The sequence below is a fragment of the Ranitomeya variabilis genome, chromosome 4, assembly GCF_051348905.1.
Source record: "Ranitomeya variabilis isolate aRanVar5 chromosome 4, aRanVar5.hap1, whole genome shotgun sequence".
Taxonomy (NCBI): Eukaryota; Metazoa; Chordata; class Amphibia; order Anura; family Dendrobatidae; genus Ranitomeya; species Ranitomeya variabilis.
The window spans coordinates 225,965,031-225,986,165 of NC_135235.1; the positions used below are offsets into that span (position 1 = coordinate 225,965,031).

Here is a 21,135-nt window from a genome sequence, read left to right on the forward strand (position 1 = left end):
AAATCCCTGGTCCCAATGTGGCCAGTGTCCTGAAACCAAAGCCCTGGTCCCAATGCAGCTATGGTCCTGTGCCTTAATCCTGGTCCAAATGTGGCCAGTGCCTGAATGTTGCCCCCTGTTCCTGGAGTGGGCCAGTCTTGAATCCAAAGTCCCCTGGTGTCGGTGTGGCCAGTCCTGTTTCCGAAGTTCCCTTGTCTTGATGTGGCCATTGCCTGAACATTGTCCCCTAGTCCTGGAGTTGCCAGTCCTGAATCTGAAGTCCCCTGGTCCCGGTGTGGTCAGTCCTGTTTCCGAAGTCCTCTGGTCCCAGTGCGGCCAGTGTCTGAATGTTGCTCCTTGGTCCATGTGTGATCAGTCCATGATCCAGTATCCTAGACCACTGTGTCTGAACATAACCCAAACCAGTGAACCTGACCCCTAGGGCAGCAGCTAAGGTACCGGGATCTGCATAGGAGTGGCACCTGGTGGCTAACTGCAGCCTAGTCTGTCTCCACCATCAGGAGCTCCAGTGAACACCTCGTAGCCGCTTAGTTACTCCCCTTCCTAGGCAGATCTGGTCCTGTGGCACAATGTCCACAAATCAACATGCGCCGCCATTGGGCATAACAGCTAATATCATTAATAAAATATAATAATAATTTAATTAAAAATTATCTATTATCTTATATTTCTATTAAAGAAAATTTTTGCTGATCTGCCACTAAACAGAATATGGAATTGTGGTGTGCCAGGTCCATATACTGGGAACATTGGGCCACTAATAGAAGTAATAATAGCTGATTGGTTCTACAGTATAAAGGTGATGAGAAAAGAGAAGAGGCCTGAAATAACAAAGATAAAGACCATTCTCACACTGTTTCCAAAGAATCATTGATGTTCAACTCAAGCAAACAAACTGTGAGAAATGGAAAATTAGTGTGCTACATTTAGGATGTGAGCTGTGAAGTTACCCAGGAATGATTTCTCACATTTCCTAAAGAGTGAGAATTAGCAATGAGGGAATCAGGCAAAATTCGAATTTGCCTGCTTTTCCAAGAAAAATCAATTCACAGAGAAGTTATTCTCTCTAAATTAAATGTCTCTTATTCTCTAGTGTTTTTGCAGACTCCAGAGCTTAATAAACAAAAGATATAAAAACTAGTACAATGCTAATACTCTCCACTCTTCACCATCACCATCCTGGCATCATTGCTCCTTCTTATTGCCACTATTTGAGCTGAAATCAAGGGCTTCTTCACACCGGGCCAGGATGTCTGGCTCTGATGAGAACTTGGAATGTTTCTGTGACATCCACATGACATGTCACAACGTGGGCTATGACATTGCGCACACCTTCGTGGAAATATCCTGGACCTCCTAAGAGCCAGAAGTCTCAGCTCAGCATGAAGATAATCATGATGTTACCACGAGCGGCAATGCTAAGATGATGCAACAGGAACTGGACAGGCAATGGTGAGGAAGTGAGGAGCCAGTAAGGTTAAGATGATGCAACAAAGACTAGATGGACAATGGTGAGGAAGGGAGGAGCCAGTAAAGTTAAGATGATGCAACAAGGACCAGGACCAAAAGTGGTGAAGAAGAGTGGAGCAAGTAAGGTTAAGATGATGAAACAAGGATCGGGACAAACAATGGTGAGGAAGGGAGGAGCCAGTGAGGTTAAGATGATGAAACAAGGATCGGGACAAACAATGGTGAGGAAGGGAGGAGCCAGTGAGGTTAATATGATGCAACAAGGACCGGACAGACAATGATGAGGAAGGGAGGAGCCAGTGAGACTAAGATGATGCAAAAAGGACCAGACGGACAATGGTGAGGAATGAAGGAGCCAGTGAGGTTAAGATGATGCAACAAGGACCGGACAGACAATAATGTGGAAGGGAAGAGCCAGTGAGGTTAAGATGATGCAACAAGGACCAGACAGACAATAGTGAGGAAGGGAGGAGCCAGTGAGGTTAAGATAATGCAACAAGAACCAGATGGACAATGGTGAGGAAAGGAGGAGCCAGTGAGGTTAAGATGATGCAACAAGGAACAGACAGACAACGGTGAGGAAGGGAGGAGCCAGTGAGGTTAGGATGATGCAACAACAACCAGACGGACAATGGTGAGGAAGGGAGGAACCAGTGAGGTTAAGATGATGCAACAAGGTCCAGACAGACAATAGTGAGGAAGGGAGGAGCCAATGAGGTTAAGATAATGCAACAAGAACCAGACGGACAATGGTGAGGAAAGGAGGAACCAGTGAGGTTAAGATGATGTAACAAGTACCAGACAGACAATAGTGAGGAAGGGAGGAGCCAGTGAGGTTAAGATGATGCAAAAAGGACCAGACGGACAATGGTGAGGAATGAAGGAGCCAGAGAGGTTAAGATGATGTAACAAGTACCGGACAGACAATAGTAAGGAAGGGAGGAGCCAGTGAGACTAAGATGATGCAAAAAGGACCAGACGGACAATGGTGAGGAATGAAGAAGCCAGTGAGGTTAAGATGATGCAACAAGGACCAGACAGACAATAGTGAGGAAGGGAGGAGCCAATGAGGTTAAGATAATGCAACAAGAACCAGATGGACAATGGTGAGGAAAGGAGGAGCCAGTGAGGTTAAGATGATGCAACAAGGACCAGACAGACAATGGTGAGGAAGGGAGGAGCCAGTGAGGTTAGGATGATGCAGCAACAACCAGACGGACAATGGTGAGGAAGGGAGGAACCAGTGAGGTTAAGATGATGCAACAAGGTCCAGACAGACAATAGTGAGGAAGGGAGGAGCCAGTGAGGTTAAGATAATGCAACAAGAACCAGATGGACAATGGTGAGGAAGGGAGGAACCAGTGAGGTTAAGATGATGTAACAAGTACCGGACAGACAATAGTGAGGAAGGGAGGAGCCAGTGAGGTTAAGATGATGCAAAAAGGACCAGACGGACAATGGTGAGGAAGGGAGGAGTCAGTGAGGTTAAGATGATGCAACAAGGACCAGACAGACAATGGTAAGGAAGGGAGGAGCCAGTGCGGTTAAGATGATGCAAAAAGGACCAGATGGACAATGGTGAGAAAGGAAGGAGCCAGTGAGGTTATGATGATGCAACAAGGACTGGACAGACAATGGTGAGGAAGGGAGGAGCCAGTGAGTTTAAGATGATGCAAAAGGGACCAGACGGACAATGGTGAGGGAAGGAGGAGTCAGTGAGGTTAAGATGATGCAACAAGGACCGGACAGACAATGGTGAGGAAGGGGAAGGAAGGAGCCAATGAGGTTAAGATGATGCAAAAAGGACCAGATGGACAATGGTGAGGAAGGGAGGAACCAGTGAGGTTAAGATGATGCAACAAGAAGCGGACTGACAATGGTGAGAAAGGGAGGAGCCAGTGAGGTTAAGATGATGCAAAAAGGACCAGACGGACAATGGTGAGGAAGGGCAGAGCCAGTGAGGTTAAGATGATGCAAAAAGGACCAGATGGACAATGGTGAGGAAGGGAGGAACCAGTGAGGTTAAGATGATGCAACAAGAAGCGGACAGACAATGGTGAGGAAGGGAGGAGCCAGTGAGGTTGAGATGATGCAAAACGGGCCAGACGGACAATGGTGAGGAAGGGAGGAGTCAGTGAGGTTAAGATGATGCAACAAGGACCGGACAGACAATGGTGAGGAAGAAAGGAGCCAGTGAGGTTAAGATGATGCAACTAGGACCAGACAGACAATGGTGATGAAGGGAGGAGCCAGTGAGGTTAGTGAGTTTTCTTTTATCTTTAATCGTTTGATATCTCTTTATAGTTCAGAAAAAAGGCAATGAGTGGAATTGAAATATAACAAATCTGCATTTTGGCAAATGCAGAATTTTGTAATATTCAAGCAGAAATCACTTATCTCTAGTGAGAAAGTCTCAAAGTGAGCCAGCACTTTATGTTAAAACCACAAAACTTTTTACTTATGAGGTACCCAAGGAAGATCTATAGCTTCAACCACAATCTTGTGCAGTTTACTGTATAGCATCAGTATTCTCATAGCATGCAAAGGGAATAGTGATGAGCGAACGTGCTCTGATAACGTCTTATGCTTGGGTGTTATCAGAGTATCTTGGGTGAGCTAGTATATTATGTTCGCGTCTCCATGGCTGCATGGTTTTGGCTGTTAGACAGCCTCAACACATGCAGGGGTTGCCTGCTTGTTAGGGAATTCCCACATGTGTTGAGACTGTCTAATAGCTGGAAATCATGCAGCTTCAGGGACTCGAACATAATATATGAGAACACCCAAGTTACACAAATAACACCCGAGCGTGCTCAGATAAGACATCACTCATCACTAAAAGGGATCATTAATGGACTAGTCTCATAATAAACATTTACGGCACAATCCCTTTAAGACTTATAGGCACCAAAGTGATTATATCTCTGCAGAGTGAAGAGATGATCTGCTGTTAGGGTTGGCGGATTGCACTAAATAAAAATAAATAATAAAGTGCAATCGCAACCCAGGGTCCACCGTGCAGAGATGATAAACTGCTGCTAGTGAGCAATGACGGAACAGACTGCAAGCGATTGCCTGGACACGCTGCGTTAACGCCACACTGTGTGACCGGAACACTAAGCAAAAAAATAAACCCAACACTTTTGCTCCGATTTTTCATGAGCTGAACTCAAAGATCTAAGACTTTTTCTATGTACAATACACCAAAGGCCTTGTTCTCTCAAATATTGTTCACAAATGTGTCTTACTCTGTTAGTGAGTGCTTCTCCTGGATAATCCATCCACCTGAAGTGAAAAATAGGAGCAAAAACAAAAGTATTGCATTTATCATTTTTTACATAGTTATAGAGATTGAAAAAAAATGACCTAGGTCCATCAAGTTTGACCTTAAAGTGTGTATTTTTTTTTTTGAGAACCTCCACCAGGTTTTGAACCCCACAACTTTCCATATCTCAGGCAGGAGCTGAAGTTACTGACCTACAAACTCAGGTCAGTTTGCTTAGTATAAAATAGTAAAACAGTGGCGCAAAGTGTCACAATAGTTAGTATCCTGCAGCGAAACCAACAATTCCCCACAAAAAAATTGTCAAATAAATAAAATGTAATGCATATATACACATAGCGTGTATATGGGTTCGCGCTGGAAAAAACGAGTGCATCTGCTACAGAGCTGTCCACGTAGATGGAAAGTCTATCACACACAGGTAAAGGTCAGATAAAACAGTCCCAATAGAGCTGCTGCATAGCCATAAAAAATAATTCTAACTCACTCACTGAGATAAGGGTAGCACAGGGCGGCTAATAATCCTGTCCTGCGACAACAGGTGTCCATCCAGAGAAATCTTCTGATACAGTTAGTCCAGTAATAGATCAAATCTTTTGGCTGCCCCAGCCGAAGGCAGTCACAATTTACCAGGTAACGGGTAGAGGCGGTGGTCCAACTACGCCGACGCCGCGTGTGATACGAGCGGTGCGCACGGCGAGGGTGCAGGACCTGTGTGACGTGACGCTCACGTGACCACCGCTACAGTCCGGACTGTAGCGGCGGTCACGTGAGCGTCACGTCACACAGGTCCTGCACCCTCGCCGTGCGCACCGCTCGTATCACACGCGGCGTCGGCGTAGTTGGACCACCGCCTCTACCCGTTACCTGGTGAATTGTGACTGCCTTCGGCTGGGGCAGCCAAAAGATTTGATCTATTACTGGACTAACTGTATCAGAAGATTTCTCTGGACGGACACCTGTTGTCGCAGGACAGGATTATTAGCCGCCCTGTGCTACCCTTATCTCAGTGAGTGAGTTAGAGTTATTTTTTATGGCTATGCAGCAGCTCTATTGGGACTGTTTTATCTGACCTTTACCTGTGTGTGATAGACTTTCCATCTACATGGACAGCTCTGTAGCAGATGCACTCGTTTTTTCCAGCGCGAACCCATATACACGCTATGTGTATATATGCATAACTGTTTGCTTAGTGTATATACTGTACATTGTGGTTGTCCTGATGAAGAGGTAGGTTCAACTTCGAAATGCATAGAGAATCCCCCCATTTTCTCTATTACTCATATCTTTCACCAATTAGAAGTTCTTTGAAGACACTTTTCGCATAGGCGTCAAAATTTGGATGAGACTTTTTTTTACTATTTATGTTTTTTTGTTCTAGAGTGAATAAAACCCAGAACTTACACAAATCTTAAAGAACGAGAAGTTACCGGGGATTATGATACCTTGAAAGTAATAATATTTATTAATTTACATGTGTGCCTACAATTTTGATGATCTCTGTATTCACTGAAGTTAAATTTGACTAAAGTAATACTTTACTGTAAATTTTACTAATTCTAAAAAAGAAAGAAGAGGTCACCACATTCAGTATGAAGAAGGAACAACTCAAAAGCTCGGAAAGGCAGAATATGGAAGTGGTCAACTTTGCTGCTCAGTATTCACTTCCTCTGCATCAGGGGCAAACATATCATTGGTGCAACCTATGCAATCGTACAGGGCCCTCAAGATAAGGGGGCCACATTCTGCTCCAAATAAGGAGGAATTGTGCATTATGATGAGCTACTGGACTGCAAGGAGTCCATATTGTGATCTTTCCCAGGCCCTCTTTTGTCTATCCATGCTGTGCACCAATGATAAAGGGAAATGAAGAGGGTCCCCTTATCCACGGATACACTGGGTCCTTTACAGACACACTTACTCTTTGAATCCTATGGGTTGAAAAATGTGTTACCTCTACATGTTCTTCTAAGGCATAAGGGAAGGTCCAAGTAAAAATTCCTAAATCAATAAAGTGATAAAAACAGATCCTGTAGAATATAGATTTTTATTTTATTTTTCTTTGTTCTTTTTATTTTAGGTTGTTAAATCAATTATTGGAATCCCTCTTTATGAAAATATATATACTTAGATAATTCAGAAGTGGATAAGAAAAATACCTCCCGCGAATTGACAAAAAAGGAGTCGGAGAAGGCAAATGCTCAGGGCATTGTTGGGCTTGGAAAAGGAAGATGTGCACAGAATACACATTTTGTGTCATCGTTGTACATTACACATAATTTTATTAATCTGATTTATCTCAGCTTTGGTGTAATTCTCTATAAGAAACTGTTAAACGCAAATGTGAACCAACCCTCATAGAATGTAATAATGTTTTGTGGTTATGGCACCATTGAAATTGGAAATCTTTGGTTTAAGCGTAAAATTGCCTTGTTCTTCCAACATTGTTCATTAACTAAGATCTCTCTGGACAATTTGTATGCTCTAATATCTCCTAACTATGCATTTGATAGGTTGTAAGTGTATTAAAATATTTTACTGATTTCCATCTTTCCTGGTTTTCAGAATTGCTCTGGTCATTGTGTAGACCACAAGACCTGAAATCAGACTACACGTAGCTGGTACACATAGCTGGTCCACACTCTTTCAATGTAACTCCATGGAGCCTTGTTCTGATTCTTATAGAGTTGAATTGGGAGTGCACTTAGAGTAGACACTGTATTAGCCAGCTAACCTTCAGAGTAGACACGTCAGACCAGGAGTGGTGCTGAAAATCAGAGAAGATAGAAATGGGTAGTTTACATTTCATAAATAATTAGGATAGATTATGAAAAACATATTCTGAGATTTTTTCTTTGATATGTTTCTTCCTGGTAGAGCAGGTATCCAATTAATCAGAAACTATATTTTTCTTCGACACTCGAGATATGCTAATTCACGGATTCTTGCAGGTCATATGTGACATCATTGGTCCATGATTCTGCCGACTGTCGATGGCACATCACCAGATATAGGACAAACACTCTTAGTGGTTAATCAGAGCTGACAGATTTATGATTATGTATTGATTTGTAGATTAGGAAGTGATTTTCCAAGCCAGGAATGAGGAAATTTTTTGTCCACTTGGACAAAGTGCTCAGCAGATGGTATACAATAATTTCGAGACATGGCATGGTGCCCTACGCGATAGCTAGGTCTCCCGACCTCTTTATCACAACTTATATCTAAACCCATTCAACTTGTTCTGTAATTCTGGAATCAAAGTACTTTTTTCTGTACAGTGGTGCATGAAAGTATGTGAACCCCTCAGACTTTTTCATATTTCTGCATAAATCTCACCCAAAACTACATCAGATTTTCATAAAAGTCCTAAAAATAGATAAAGACCAAAATCAAACAAATGAGTAAACAATATTAGGCTTTGTAATTTTTCTTATCGTGGAAAAAGATCCAATATCACATGTCTGAGAATGGCAAAAAAGATGTGAACCTTTAGGATTAGCAGATAACATGAAGGTTAAATTAGAGTCTGGTGTTTTCAATCAATGGGATGACAACCAGATGTGAGTGGGTGACCTGTTTTACTTAAAGAACAGAGATTTATCAAACTATGAATTTCACAACACATTTGTGAAAATGAATCATGGCACGAACAAAGAAGATTCAGGACTGATTATGTTGCTTTGGAAGTAAAAATCTACTTAATATCAGATGATCATACAGCTAAGCAAAAGTGTAAACTACAAAGAAGATATTAAATGATATGGTTATCTTACTTTAGCAAACGACAGGTTCGCTTTTTTCTATATCAATATTTCCATGACCTAATATAACAAATTCCCAGAGGCTGTGGCATTATATTCATGTGGGACCATCTGGTGGCTCAACCTCCAACTTTTGTTTATTCTTTTATTAAGGTCCCAAAAAAACTGCCGGAAAAAGTTGCCAGAGGCTTCTGTATGATTCATATGTGGCGCCAGCCGTCTGTCTTCCAACATCGTATAGATCTCACGTACAAAATAATAACACTATGAATCTGTCAGACATAAAGTTAGTCTCACACAATGCCCTCACTACACAGTCGTTAGCATAATTGTGCTCATTCAATATTCATATAATATGATTACCATATAAAGTCAATATTCCTCAATATGTCCCAGTGGATCTTCCCTGCATAGATATAACTTGTCCAAGCCCAGGTTTGTGCATAGAAATCTCATTTAGGAGGTCAAATTCCTAATTTATAAGTGTGTAAGCTTAGGGCTTGGGCTACGCGGAAACTTGGGTGTGATGCCTGTTAAGCAACTAAAGTTCGCTAGGTGTAATGACTAACTCATGGTGCAACACAAGATGAATTGAGGTACCCTGATTGGACTTCTTGTGACTTGCTTGTTGTAGTACTCTTGAGGTTGCTAGATGAACCCATTCACTAGTATTGCGATGCTAATCAGTTAAGACACCACAAACTTTGATCATGCCACAAAGTCGCCTTGTAGGCCCATCTTTAATGGAACTTGTCAGCTTAGAAATGTTCTACAGACTATTGACAGCAGTGTTGGACTGGATTGACAAAGGTCCACCAGTAACACTGATTCTAGAGGCCCATTGTTAAGCTATATGTAAAAATAACCTAACCGTAGTAGACATTTTACTTTTTCTTCTATATAATAATAATTTGGCTACCTTGTTTAGCAAATGAATAGTTTTTGGAATAAAGTGCAATAGCCCTACTCATTAATATTCCTTCACAGCGGCCTACCGGTGGATTCTCCTCTTTCCCGGTTGGCCAGTCCGAGTCTGATTGACAGTAAGATACAAAGGAGGAGAAGATGAACAGATTAATTTATAGTGTTTTGAGTTTCAGCATAACATTCATTTTATTCATTGAAATTCCTACTCTTTCTGTTTTTTAAAGAATACAAGTCACTTGCTGTTAAGATGTATATTTTCTATTTGGTGTAAATGCTGCTGTTTTCCGGAATTCAATGTTGCTTTTCTTATTTTTTTGTCCTGAGCCTATTGGTTCCTTAGAGAACTTATTCGAGTGGAAGATTGGTGAATGTGGACGTTTGCTCTATTCAGGCCAAATTCAATTCCACTCGAATATGTTCGTTTATTGCTAAGACAGTCACAGCTTTGGTGAAACAGTGGTGTAAAAGATCTGACATATGGGACTAGTATACATCCGTTGATGGCTGCTCCAATGTGCTAAATGTCAACGTAGTATTTATATCGAAATGATGACTACTGAGCTGCACAATAAGAGGAACTTACTGAAAATGGTCATTTGGGTAATGTGTTATCAGATAAAAGCAGATGACAACTTTTACCTGTGGTTTCCATAAAAAAGCGGAATTCCAGGAAAGCATTTGTGACCTATCTTCTGGTTGGGTGGTAAATGTTGGGTATGGAATATTGTGACTGCTGGGACCTACATTGGTCTCTAAAACAAAGAACTGCTACTGCTACTTGTTACTAGTATGTATCTGTGTAGGACTAGAGGACTGCTGTCCGCTATGGGAATTATTGGTGGAAAACTGTCCTACTGGTCAGAACTCGGAGATAAATATTTTTTGGTTTAAATGCTTTTTTTAACGAGCAAACGCAATTATAAAAAGAAAACAAGGGTCTTTCATGTTCTATTAATTTTTGTCTTTAGGGTTAAAAATGGTAAGTGCTAAGGAGGGTAAAGTTTACTTGTATTTTCCAGACAGAACAGTGAAGAAGGTTTCTACTGGAGCAAGCTCCCTCCCTTGAAACTGAATAAATGGTGGTCATCTCTGCTATCGTCTACTAACCTGTCCATGCACTTATTCATAACCCTATAAAAACAGAGACTGAGTTAAAAATTCTAGCAATCGATAAGGTTTTAAAACGTAAAAGAAACATTTAGCTATCAGTAAATATGCTGAGCTTAACACGCCATAGAAAATCGTCGTTAACTTCTTCCCTTTACCCTTCATTTTTAGATTCAGAGAGGTCATCAATATCAGACCTGCAAGAATCCGACAACTAGCACTCCTCCTGATCATCTGTTAAAAAAGTTCTATCTGGGGGAAATAGTAGATAGGCTTCCCTGGATGTGCAGATTTTTATTTTGGAGCTGTTCTGCAGTACTTGTCAGCGACTACTACACATTGAGTAGAGCGTATGTGCATCCGTTCAATGTGTTTACGTCTGACCACCATCGGCGCTAATAATACATGATCGTTATTGGTACAAGGTGTAAGATTCCCACCGATCCGATATTAATGACTTATTCTAAGGCTAGGGTCACACCAGCGTGTATTCTCTCATCTGAGAGAATTGGGTCAATTATGCAAGTCACACTCTGATCAGTGTGTAGTCACAGTGTAATCCGATTCTTTCAGATGAGTAGAAGAGGGAGAACATTTTTTTTCCATCTTTTACATTGTCAGTCCATAGAAATTGGATTTTATCCGAGTGTTGTCTAATGTTTTCCACGGAAAATTGACTTCTGAATATTGGATCAAAGTTGGGCATGGTGGAATTTTTTGCTCAAAGGAAAAAATCCGACATGTACATGGCTCCATAGCATAACATGGCCCCAATGTTTTATGGGACCGAAGATGCGTATCCTGTGCACAAGCCCTAAGTAAAGGTCATTCATATCTTCTGACCTTAACCATCCCATTAGGATATTCTAATTGTAGATGGAGATTAGGAATCATCACTGAGTCCAGAGATTTGGTGCAGATGTTATGTGTACTGTGACGTTACCTCTGCAACCTGGCAGAGACCAGGTTCAGTTGCAGAGGCATCACCGGACCAGCAGAATGTTAAGCATCTCTGATTTTATTTTTATTTCTCTTTAGGATCATGTGTGAGGGCAGAATATAATGGAGGGGACACTGAGCTGGACAAATTATCATTTATTTAGGATTCCTTTTTATGAAAAGTACTGCCCTTAGAGAAGAAAGTCTGTAAGTTCTGTTTTCTCTGCCTATTCACATTGATAGACAAATTTCTTTATGTTGGAGTGATAAGCGGGATGCACAGGATTATTCCATAAGTCCTGGGGGCAGATAATACTGTATCAAATTAGAAATGGTTACATATTTCCGAGATCAGAGCATCCCCCTTTTATCATAGGGAGTCCTCATATGGGAAATTACCGATTTATTTGGTTCCATTTTAAATATAATCTCCAGACAAATGATGTTGTCTCGAGGTTTTCATCATTGGCTATGGTTTTTTTGCTTTTTACAGCGGAAGAATAAATTAACAACTTTATGAAAGTTCCATGAAATATTTCAAGAAAGCGTCATGTTTTTAGCAGTTTCTTATTTGTATTTGCAAATAAGGAAATCGAAGATGTTCTGAGATATCCTGTAACCACTTCTCTAAAGTGAACACAGGAAGGTTTATCTGGATATTGCAGCTATTTTTCAGTGTTAGAAAGAGCAGAAGAGTAAGAGGACATGTGAGTATGAGCTGAATTTTATGATTTTATGGACAGCTATAGTATTTAGTGGATAGACTTGTTACTGATCTGCAAATGACGAAGAAATGGAGGCAAGTATGGAGCATGAGCGGTATACAGAAATCCCCACATTTTCAGCGTCAACTGCTATAAATGTTATTCATGGTCATCTGAGGACCTTTCTGCCATGCTGAATGCACTTGTGCAAATCATCAGCATTGGCTGCGTACAGATCTCTGTTCCATTGCCTACCAATAATAACCCAGATATTCACTATTGGAGGCAAGTCCAGAGAAAAAGCAGGGCACTCAGGCTGCTCACAGTCCGGCAACGTCATGTTGAAAAATGTCTCCTGGGACACTTTCACCATCTTCATAGTGTTGCCCATGTGGTCTCCAGGCCTATCGTCAGCTATCATTGCATTCAAGACAAAAGTGAAGCTCATCGCTGAAGAGGATAGACCTCTATTCCTCTATTCCAGCCTCCATTGCTGTCTTGCTCTGCACCCTGATAGTCTTTGAGAGTTGTTGTGTAAGATCATAGGAGCATCTGAAGGTGGACGCCCAGCTTGTAGCCCAATGTCATGCAAAACCTTCTAATGGTTTGTATAGATACTGATTTTTGCTCTAGGCTTGGTATGTACTGTTTAATTTTGCATGGTGTACAGAATGGATCCCTATCAACCATTCTTTGATTCTGGTAAGACCACATGGGCATTTCCTCAAAAAGGTCTTCATGAGAGAACGTCACAATGGTTCTTCTCCCATGATTATGGTGTGGCATAAGGTACAGTAGTCACGCCTCTCTAATCTTCATTTCAGTACACTAATATCTGAGCATAAATTCATTTGGTGGTGCAATTAATGTAATGGCCATTTTCTTTAAAGTGATTCTTCCCATATTCTGGCATAGAATTGTTGTTCGATAGGGCTCAGCACTATAACAAGCTGCGTACCAAATATTTTGCAATACAACACACCTGGTGGCCACAAACACTCTCTGAAGAGCATTGATTCCACAGGTGATATGTTAACGAGGCATAGTTCTTCATTGGAAGCTATTCCAAGTGAAACCTGATGAAGCCGTTGGAAGGAATAGGAAGTGGGGGTAAAACTGTCATCCGAGCAAATGGGAGAAACTTTACGTTTTACACACATTATGGTTTCTTTCACACATGTTTCTTCACTGCTTGTTTCTGCATTTGTTCCTTTGTGGTTTTCCTGCCTTTAATCTGAATCAACAATATGTACATTCTAATAAGAACAAGGAAAGCTATTGCTTAAACTGGTGGGTTCAAACTTTTCACTGGTCCAACCCTGCTTGTGTCCCCTACCATTTTCCTGACCACCTCTTCCGGTGAGTGCCCAGCATCTCATGCTTTAGTTATTGATTGGTAGTAGTACTGAATGTCAAAGAAATAATGCTACCGACTATGGTGGGTCCAGATTTAAAGAATAAAATGATTAGACAAGTGGACAACCACTTTAAGTCAGATAGTCAGGTAAAATTAAGTTGGTACGTAGCATGTATTTGTGTTCTTCACTCTTGAGTTATATTTGGTTTTCATTTTTATTTTCTCTATAAGAAACAAAGCAGAAGAGATCAATTTCAAACAAGGAAAGAAGATTAAAGGCTTCATTAATTTTGGAAGTATGACCCATCATTTCTTCTTTCTAGGAGGGTTGTTTCTTCTATTACTTAATTTGGGTATGTGAATTCTTATTGTTTCATTATTATGACTGTGTTTCCTGTTACAATGTAATTAACTTCAGATAAGTGACTCCTTTATAAAATATATAGGCCTTGTTTCATTAAGACCATTTGCAATTGTTTTTTCTTCATTTGAGAAAGATGCCAGTCCGGCATAAAAACGCGTTGTGAATAGTGTTGAGCATTCCGATACCGCAAGTATCGGCCGATACTTGCGGGTATCGGAATTCCGATACCGAGATCCGATACTTTTGTGGTATCGGGTATCGGTATCGAAACAACATTAATGTGTAAAATACAACATTAATGTGTAAAATAAAGAATTAAAATAAAAAATATTGCTATACTCACCTCTCCGACGCAGCCTGGACCTCACCGAGGGAACCGGCAGCGTTGTTTGCTTAAAATGCGCGTGTTTCCTGCCTCCCGCGACGTCACGGCTTCTGATTCGTCGCGTGCCGCCCATGTGGCCACGACGCGACCAATCACAGCAAGCCGTGACGTAATTTTGAGGTCCTGGAAGCTTAATTCTAGGCATTCAGGATTTTAAAATTACGTTCCGGCTTGTGATTGGTCGCGTCGCGGTCACATGGGCGACGCGACCAATCACAAGCCATGACTTCACGGGAGGCAGGACACGCGCGCATTTTAAAATTACGTCACGGCTTGTGATTGGTTGCGTGCCGCCCATGTGGCCGCGACGCGACCAATCACAGCAAGCCGTGACGTAATTTCAGGTCCTGAATGCCTATTTCTGCATTCAGGACCTGAAATTACGTCACGGCTTGCTGTGATTGGTTGCGTCGCGGCCACATGGGCGGCACGCAACCAATCACAAGCCGTGACGTAATTTTAAAAATGCGCGCGTCTCCTGCCTCCCGTGACGTCACGGCTTGTGATTGGTCGTGTCGCCCATGTGACCGCGACGCGACCAATCACAAGCCGGAACGTAATTTTAAAATCCTGAATGCCTAGAATTAGGCTTCCAGGACCTCAAAATTACGTCACGGCTTGCTGTGATTGGTCGCGTCGCGGCCACATGGGCGGCACGCGACCAATCAGAAGCCGTGATGTCGCAGGAGGCAGGAAACGCGCGCATTTTAAGCAAACAACGCTGCCGGTTCCCTCGGTGAGGTCCAGGCTGCGTCGGAGAGGTGAGTATAGCAATATTTTTTATTTTAATTCTTTATTTTACACATTAATATGGATCCCAGGGCCTGAAGGAGAGTTTCCTCTCCTTCAGACCCTGGGAACCATCAGGAATACCGTCCGATACTTGAGTCCCATTGACTAGTATTGGTATCGGGTATCGGTATCGGATTAGATCCGATACTTTGCCGGTATCGGCCGATACTTTCCGATACCGATACTTTCAAGTATCGGACGGTATCGCTCAACACTAGTTGTGAAGTAAAAAAGCATTTGGCTCATCCTAGTATTTTATCGTGGCATTGTCCTTATTTGATCAGAAAAACATTCCAGTCGGACAGGAGTACATTCAGTTTCTGAAAGATACATCAAACTTGTTAAGAAACACAGTCATTTACGAAGTTGACAATGTTAGGAGTCGAGTTTCCTCTGCTGCACAGGGGTAATCTCTGCTGCGGTCTCCCATTCTGCATTGGCCACAGTGGAGCCTGCTCAGCGGAGACGACGGTCCCAGCATCTCACTAAGACTGATACCGTGCAAAGGGTTACTGCTGCCTCTCCAGGCTCTGCTATTGTACCCTGCACTGATCTGCGGCGAGCAGGCTTTTTTGGGACTAAGTCCTGTTTTGCACACACTGAGCATGCCCAGGGTAAGATCTCTCAGTGGAGATCAAGGGTCACATGCTCAGGTACTGCAGCCAAATCTATTGGTCCTTCTAGGAAGGTCCTGTAGGTGCGCAGGCTCTGTAGCAGCCTCTCATTGGTCCATCTAGGAAGGTCCTGTACGTGCTACAGCTATTTAAGGCTCGCATGGCTGTGCGGCCATGCGCTAGTATCTTCCTAAGTTATGTGCTTTGCGTCAGTGTGGTCATGTGTTTGTATGTGTTCAGGAACCCGGCTAAAATAAGCCCCTAGAATGCTGGAACCTCCGGCGAGGAGATTGTGTTTGTGTGTATTCAGGGACCTGGCTGAAATAGCCCCCTAGAATGCTGGCACCTCCGGCGAGGAGTTTTGTGTGCATGCATGTGGAGCGCCCCCACTGCCGCAGGGCCGAGGGGTACCCGGTACCGGGCATCTCTGTCTCGGTTCTGGGGTTGTCACGGTGGCTAGGCCCGGTCTGTGACCCTGCTGAGGGGCGTCCAGTGAAAGTTGAGAATGTGATGATGCTGTGGTGTGGTGCAGGTCGCGGTGAATAATGAGGACACCAGGTTGCAGTCTCTTTACCTCTTTACTGAAGGCTTCAGTATCCTCAGTCCGGAATACGGTTAACCGGGCTACCTGATTCCGGCCGGTCCGATGGCACCTCCAGAGTTCCCTTTGCAGGTGGAAATCTGTGCCTACCTTCTAGCGCTTGTGTGTTGTGGTCCTCCCCTGCTGGGCTTACGGGATAGTCCCCACAACTGTTGTATCTGTTTCTGAAGTTCCCTCACAACTCGATTATGATGTTTTTCTTCGTCCCCCCAGATGATATGGCTAGGACGCACCCGTATGACGGGTAGGCTCGGAGCTCTTCCGGGACCCTAGTGTCGCCCCTCTCCAAATGTTGCCCCCTATGTCTTCTTAGGTGATTTGAGTGAGACAGCCCGCCTATAACTGACTGTCCTGCCGTAGGTTTGAAGTAAGGCCTGGAGCTCAATACTTCCACGGTGTTTCCGGCCACCGGCTACGCGCCTCAGTAGGATGTTGCCTCGTCTTACTGCACGACTCCTACTGGTGATTCTCCTTGTTGCTTTGATCTCGTTTCTCACTCAGCACAATAAACCTCGCTTCTTGTCCTTTCTTGGGGTACCGCCGCGATGAAGTGCAGGCGCGGACCCGTAACGTTCTTTCTGTTCGCTAGGCCTCTGTCAGGATCCCACCCCTGACAGGGACCCCCTGAATCTTCCCCTGCAACACCCTCTGCCACAGGATGTTGCCTGGTTCCAACCCAGTCAGCTTCTCCCTAACTTCCTATCTAACCCCCAGTTTTACCAGATTGTGAGGAGTGGCCTAATACATAGCACCCTTAGCTCCCCCTGGAGGCCAGACTGTGAAGTGTATTGGTGTCTGTGATATCTGGTCAGGTGAACTCCTTCAGTGCCATCAGACGTACCATAGCCCCCCTTAGCGGCGGAGCATCAGTACTGCAACGACCAGGACTCTGGGGCGCTGCACATGACCACTGACTGCTCTCATTTGGGTAGTTAGCCTGTACCTCTGTGAAAGTCTAACAGGGCACAGAGCTTTGCTTTCTTGGCCGCTCTGTGAAGCTAACAGAGCTGGTTCATACACCATATAGTGCCGCCAATTACTTAGCAGCAGGTTCTTTCCTGCACGGTGGATCCCGGGTTGCGAACGCACCAATCCCATCTAATAAATATATTCGGTGCGTTCCGCCAACCCTAACAGTATACTAGCGCCAGGATCTGGCTAAGTAATGGCGGATGAACAGCGATTGCAGGGGTACATCCAGCTGCTGGAGGGCCGTTTGGCATCTCTTGAGCGTGCAACATTGGCGGTGGATGTTACCGCAATAGCTGTTCAGGCTGCTAGCGTGGCTGCAGCAGCTTTTCCCACTGCCACCTCTGTTCCGACCTTATCTCACCTCCCATTGCCTGAGAGATACTCTGGGTACAGTAAGTCCTGTAGGGGTTTCGTGAGCCAGTGTGGTATACACCTCGAGCTCCTGGCTGCATGTTTTCCCACAGAGCGGGCAAAGGTGGGATTCATAATCTCTCTCTTGTCGGACAGGGCGTTGGAGTGGGCTACGCCGCTGTGGGAGCGCAACGATCATGTGGTGTGGAGTGTTCCTCGGTTTCTGGACACTCTGAAACAGGTCTTTGTAGGACCTCAAGTCACCCATGATACAGCGCTCCAACTGCTGGCTTTGACTCAGGGTTCAACCATGGTCAGCCATTTTGCAGTTCTCTTCCGGACATTAGCGTCTGAGTTCGAATGGCCAGATAAAACCCTCATTCCCGTATTTTGGAGGGGGCTGGCTGACCATGTGAAGGACGCTTTGGCTACTAGGGAGATTCCCGCCACACTGGAGGAGCTCATAGCTGTATCAACTCGCATAGACCTTCGTTTTCACGAGCAAAGGTTGGAGCGAGCCCAGTGTAGGCAGAGGTTTTGGCTGGCTCCCACCTTCGCCAGACCTCTGGAATCTCCAGTCCAGGCGTCCGAGTCACATGAGGCCATGGAGGTGACACGAGCGGGATCCAAGTCCCAGTCCGCTTGTGCATATAAGGTCTGTCATGTTTGCCGGCAGTCAGGACATCTTGCCTCCAAGTGTCCTCAGCGGTTGGGGAAACGTCAGTGTCTAGTGGCAGTTGGAGGAGGTACACTAGACACTGCGACGTTTGCCTCAAAGTTGTCCTTCAAGGGGACAATTACCTTAGGCCCATCCACTTTTATGGTAGAGCTATGCGTGGACTCTGGGGCGGAGGGTAATTTTATGTCATCTGCTTTCGCCCAGCGTCATGCAATACCCCTGGTTATGCTCGCCAAACCAGTAACCGTTCGAGTGGTAAATGGGTCGACACTACCCTCACAGATTACCCACCAAACCATTCCTATCATGGTTTCTGTGTCTCCATCACATCAGGAGATTATCTCCCTATTAGTCATTCCTGAGGGAATTGATGAGGTCCTGTTGGGGATACCATGGCTACACTATCATTCTCCTCATATAGAGTGGTCCTCAGGGAGAATTTTGGGATGGAGTAAATCCTGCAAGGGTAGATGTCAAAGGGAGTGTGTTCAGGTTGCTACAACACAGGTACCCGCAGATCTTTCCTCTCTCCCCAAGCACTATTGGCCCTATGCAGACATGTTCTCCAAAAGAGCTGTGGAGACCATTCCGCCTCACCGCCCCTATGAATGTCCTATTGACCTCTTGCCTGGTGCTGAGCCTCCCCGGGGTCGAGTCTATTCATTATCTCTCCAGGAGATGGAGGCAATGTCTCAGTACATCCAAGAGAATCCTGCAAGAGGATTCATTAGGAAGTCAGTGTCACCTGCAGGGGCTGGGTTCTTCTTCGTACAAAAGAAGACTGGAGACTTACGTCCATGCATAGACTACAGGGGTCTTAACGCCATCACCGTTAAGAACAAGTACCCATTACCCCTGATATCTGAGCTTTTTGATAGGCCACGGGGAGCAAGGGTATTTACAAAATTAGATCTGCGGGGTGCCTATAACCTGATTCGCATCCGTGAGGGGGACGAATGGAAGACGGCTTTTAACACCAGGGATGGGCACTATGAATACCTGGTGATGCCCTTCCGGCTCTGTAATGCTCCAGCCGTTTTCCAAGACTTTGTGAACGACATTTTCCGGGATATGCTCACCACCTCGGTCGTAGTCTATCTGGATGATATTCTCATCTACTCTCCAGATATTGACTCCCATCGGAGAGATGTTCGCAAAGTCTTCGACCTCTTACGGGCAAACTCCCTCTACGCCAAGTTGGAGAAGTGTGTGTTTGAGCAGGAGTCCTTGCCTTTCCTTGGTTATATCATCTCTGCCCAGGGTTTGGCTATGGATCCTGCCAAGCTACAGGCTGTGATGGACTGGCATGAACCCCATTCTCTTAAAACGGTGCAGCGCTTTGTGTGGTTCATTAATTACTATCACCAGTTCATTCCACACTTCTCAACTTTGGTAGCTCCTTTGGTTGCCCTCACCAATAAGGGAGCAAATCCCAAGTTGTGGTCAGAGGAGGTCTCCAAGGCCTTTCTCTCAATTAAGTCACACTTCGCTAGCGCTCCCATCATACATCGCCCTGATGTAGATAAGCCATTTATCATGGAGGTGGATGACTCATCTGTTGGTGCAGGAGCAGTCCTTTTCCAAAAGGATGCTCAAGGTCGGAAGCATCCTTGCTTCTTCTTCTCCAAGACCTTCACACCAGAGGAGAGGAATTATTCCATCTGGGACAGGGAGTTGCTAGCCATGAAGTTGGCTTTTTCAGAGTGGAGACACCTCTTGGAGGGAGCTCGCTTTCCCTTCCAAGTGTTCACTGACCACAAGAACTTGGTATATACACAGAGGGCCCAGCGGCTGAATTCTCGCCAGGCTAGATGGTCCCTGTTCTTCTCCCGGTTCCATTTTACTCTCCATTTTCTCTCCGGGGAGAAGAACATTTGTGCCGACGCTCTCTCCCGCTCCGTAGTGTCATCTGAGGATGAGGAGGAGGAGCCTCGGCTTATTGTCCCTTCTGAGAGCCTGAGAACTGTGGCTCCGGTTTCGCTAGAGTCCGTGCCCCCGGGCAAGACTTTCGTACCAGCGAATTTGCGACCGGAGGTTCTCTCTTGGGCTCACTTGTCCAGAGTGGGTGGACATTTTGGGACCAAGAGGACATCTGAGCTTTTGGCGAGGACGTACTGGTGGCCGCATATGGCCCGTGACGTCGGGGACTATATTTGGGCGTGTGTCTCCTGCACCCAGAATCGGTCTCCTCGGCAACTGCCTGCTGAGTTACTTTACCCCATGCCGGTGGCAGACAGGCCCTGGGAGATGGTCGGGATGGATTTCGTGGTGGGCTTACCCAAGTCTCGTAGCTGCACCGTTATCTGGGTAGTCACCGATCATTTTTCTAAGATGGTGCATTTGGTGCCGCTTCCACGGTTAACTTCTGCACGGGCCTTGGCGGCGTTGTTCATAAAACATATTTTCCGCTTACATGGAATGCCTGATAAAATTGTCAGCGACCGGGGTCCCCAGTTTGAGTCTCGGTTTTGGAGAGAGCTCTGCCGTTTACTCAGCATAGAGCTGAATCTCTCCTCTGCATATCATCCCGAGACGAATGGGTTGGTAGAGAGAACCAACCAGACTCTGGTGACATACTTGCGACATTTTGTTTCTGCTAGGCAGGATGACTGGGCATCTTTGCTATCTTGGGCGGAATTTGCCTTGAACAACGCCGTAGCCAATTCCACTGGTCAGACTCCTTTTCTCCTTAATTACGGTCAGCATCCGTGTGTCCTTGTGCCCATGCCCGTGTCATCCACTGATTCTAGGGTGGCAGACTGGGCAGTGGAGGCACGTGACATCTGGGATGGCACACAGGATGCCATCCGGGCCTCCAAGGAGAGA

General features: G+C 44.6%; 1 protein-coding gene across 1 annotated transcript in view; it reads left to right on the forward strand.

Moving 5' to 3' along the window:
- The first annotated feature begins 1,508 nt into the window (after positions 1-1,508).
- Positions 1,509-21,135, forward strand: part of LOC143767801 (uncharacterized) — a 94,290-nt gene continuing 74,663 nt past the window's right edge. The window contains exons 1-3 of the mRNA XM_077256321.1: positions 1,509-1,590; positions 4,884-4,959; positions 13,783-13,847. Of these exons, the coding sequence (XP_077112436.1) occupies positions 1,509-1,590; positions 4,884-4,959; positions 13,783-13,847 (223 nt within the window). The remainder of the gene's footprint in view (positions 1,591-4,883; positions 4,960-13,782; positions 13,848-21,135) is intronic.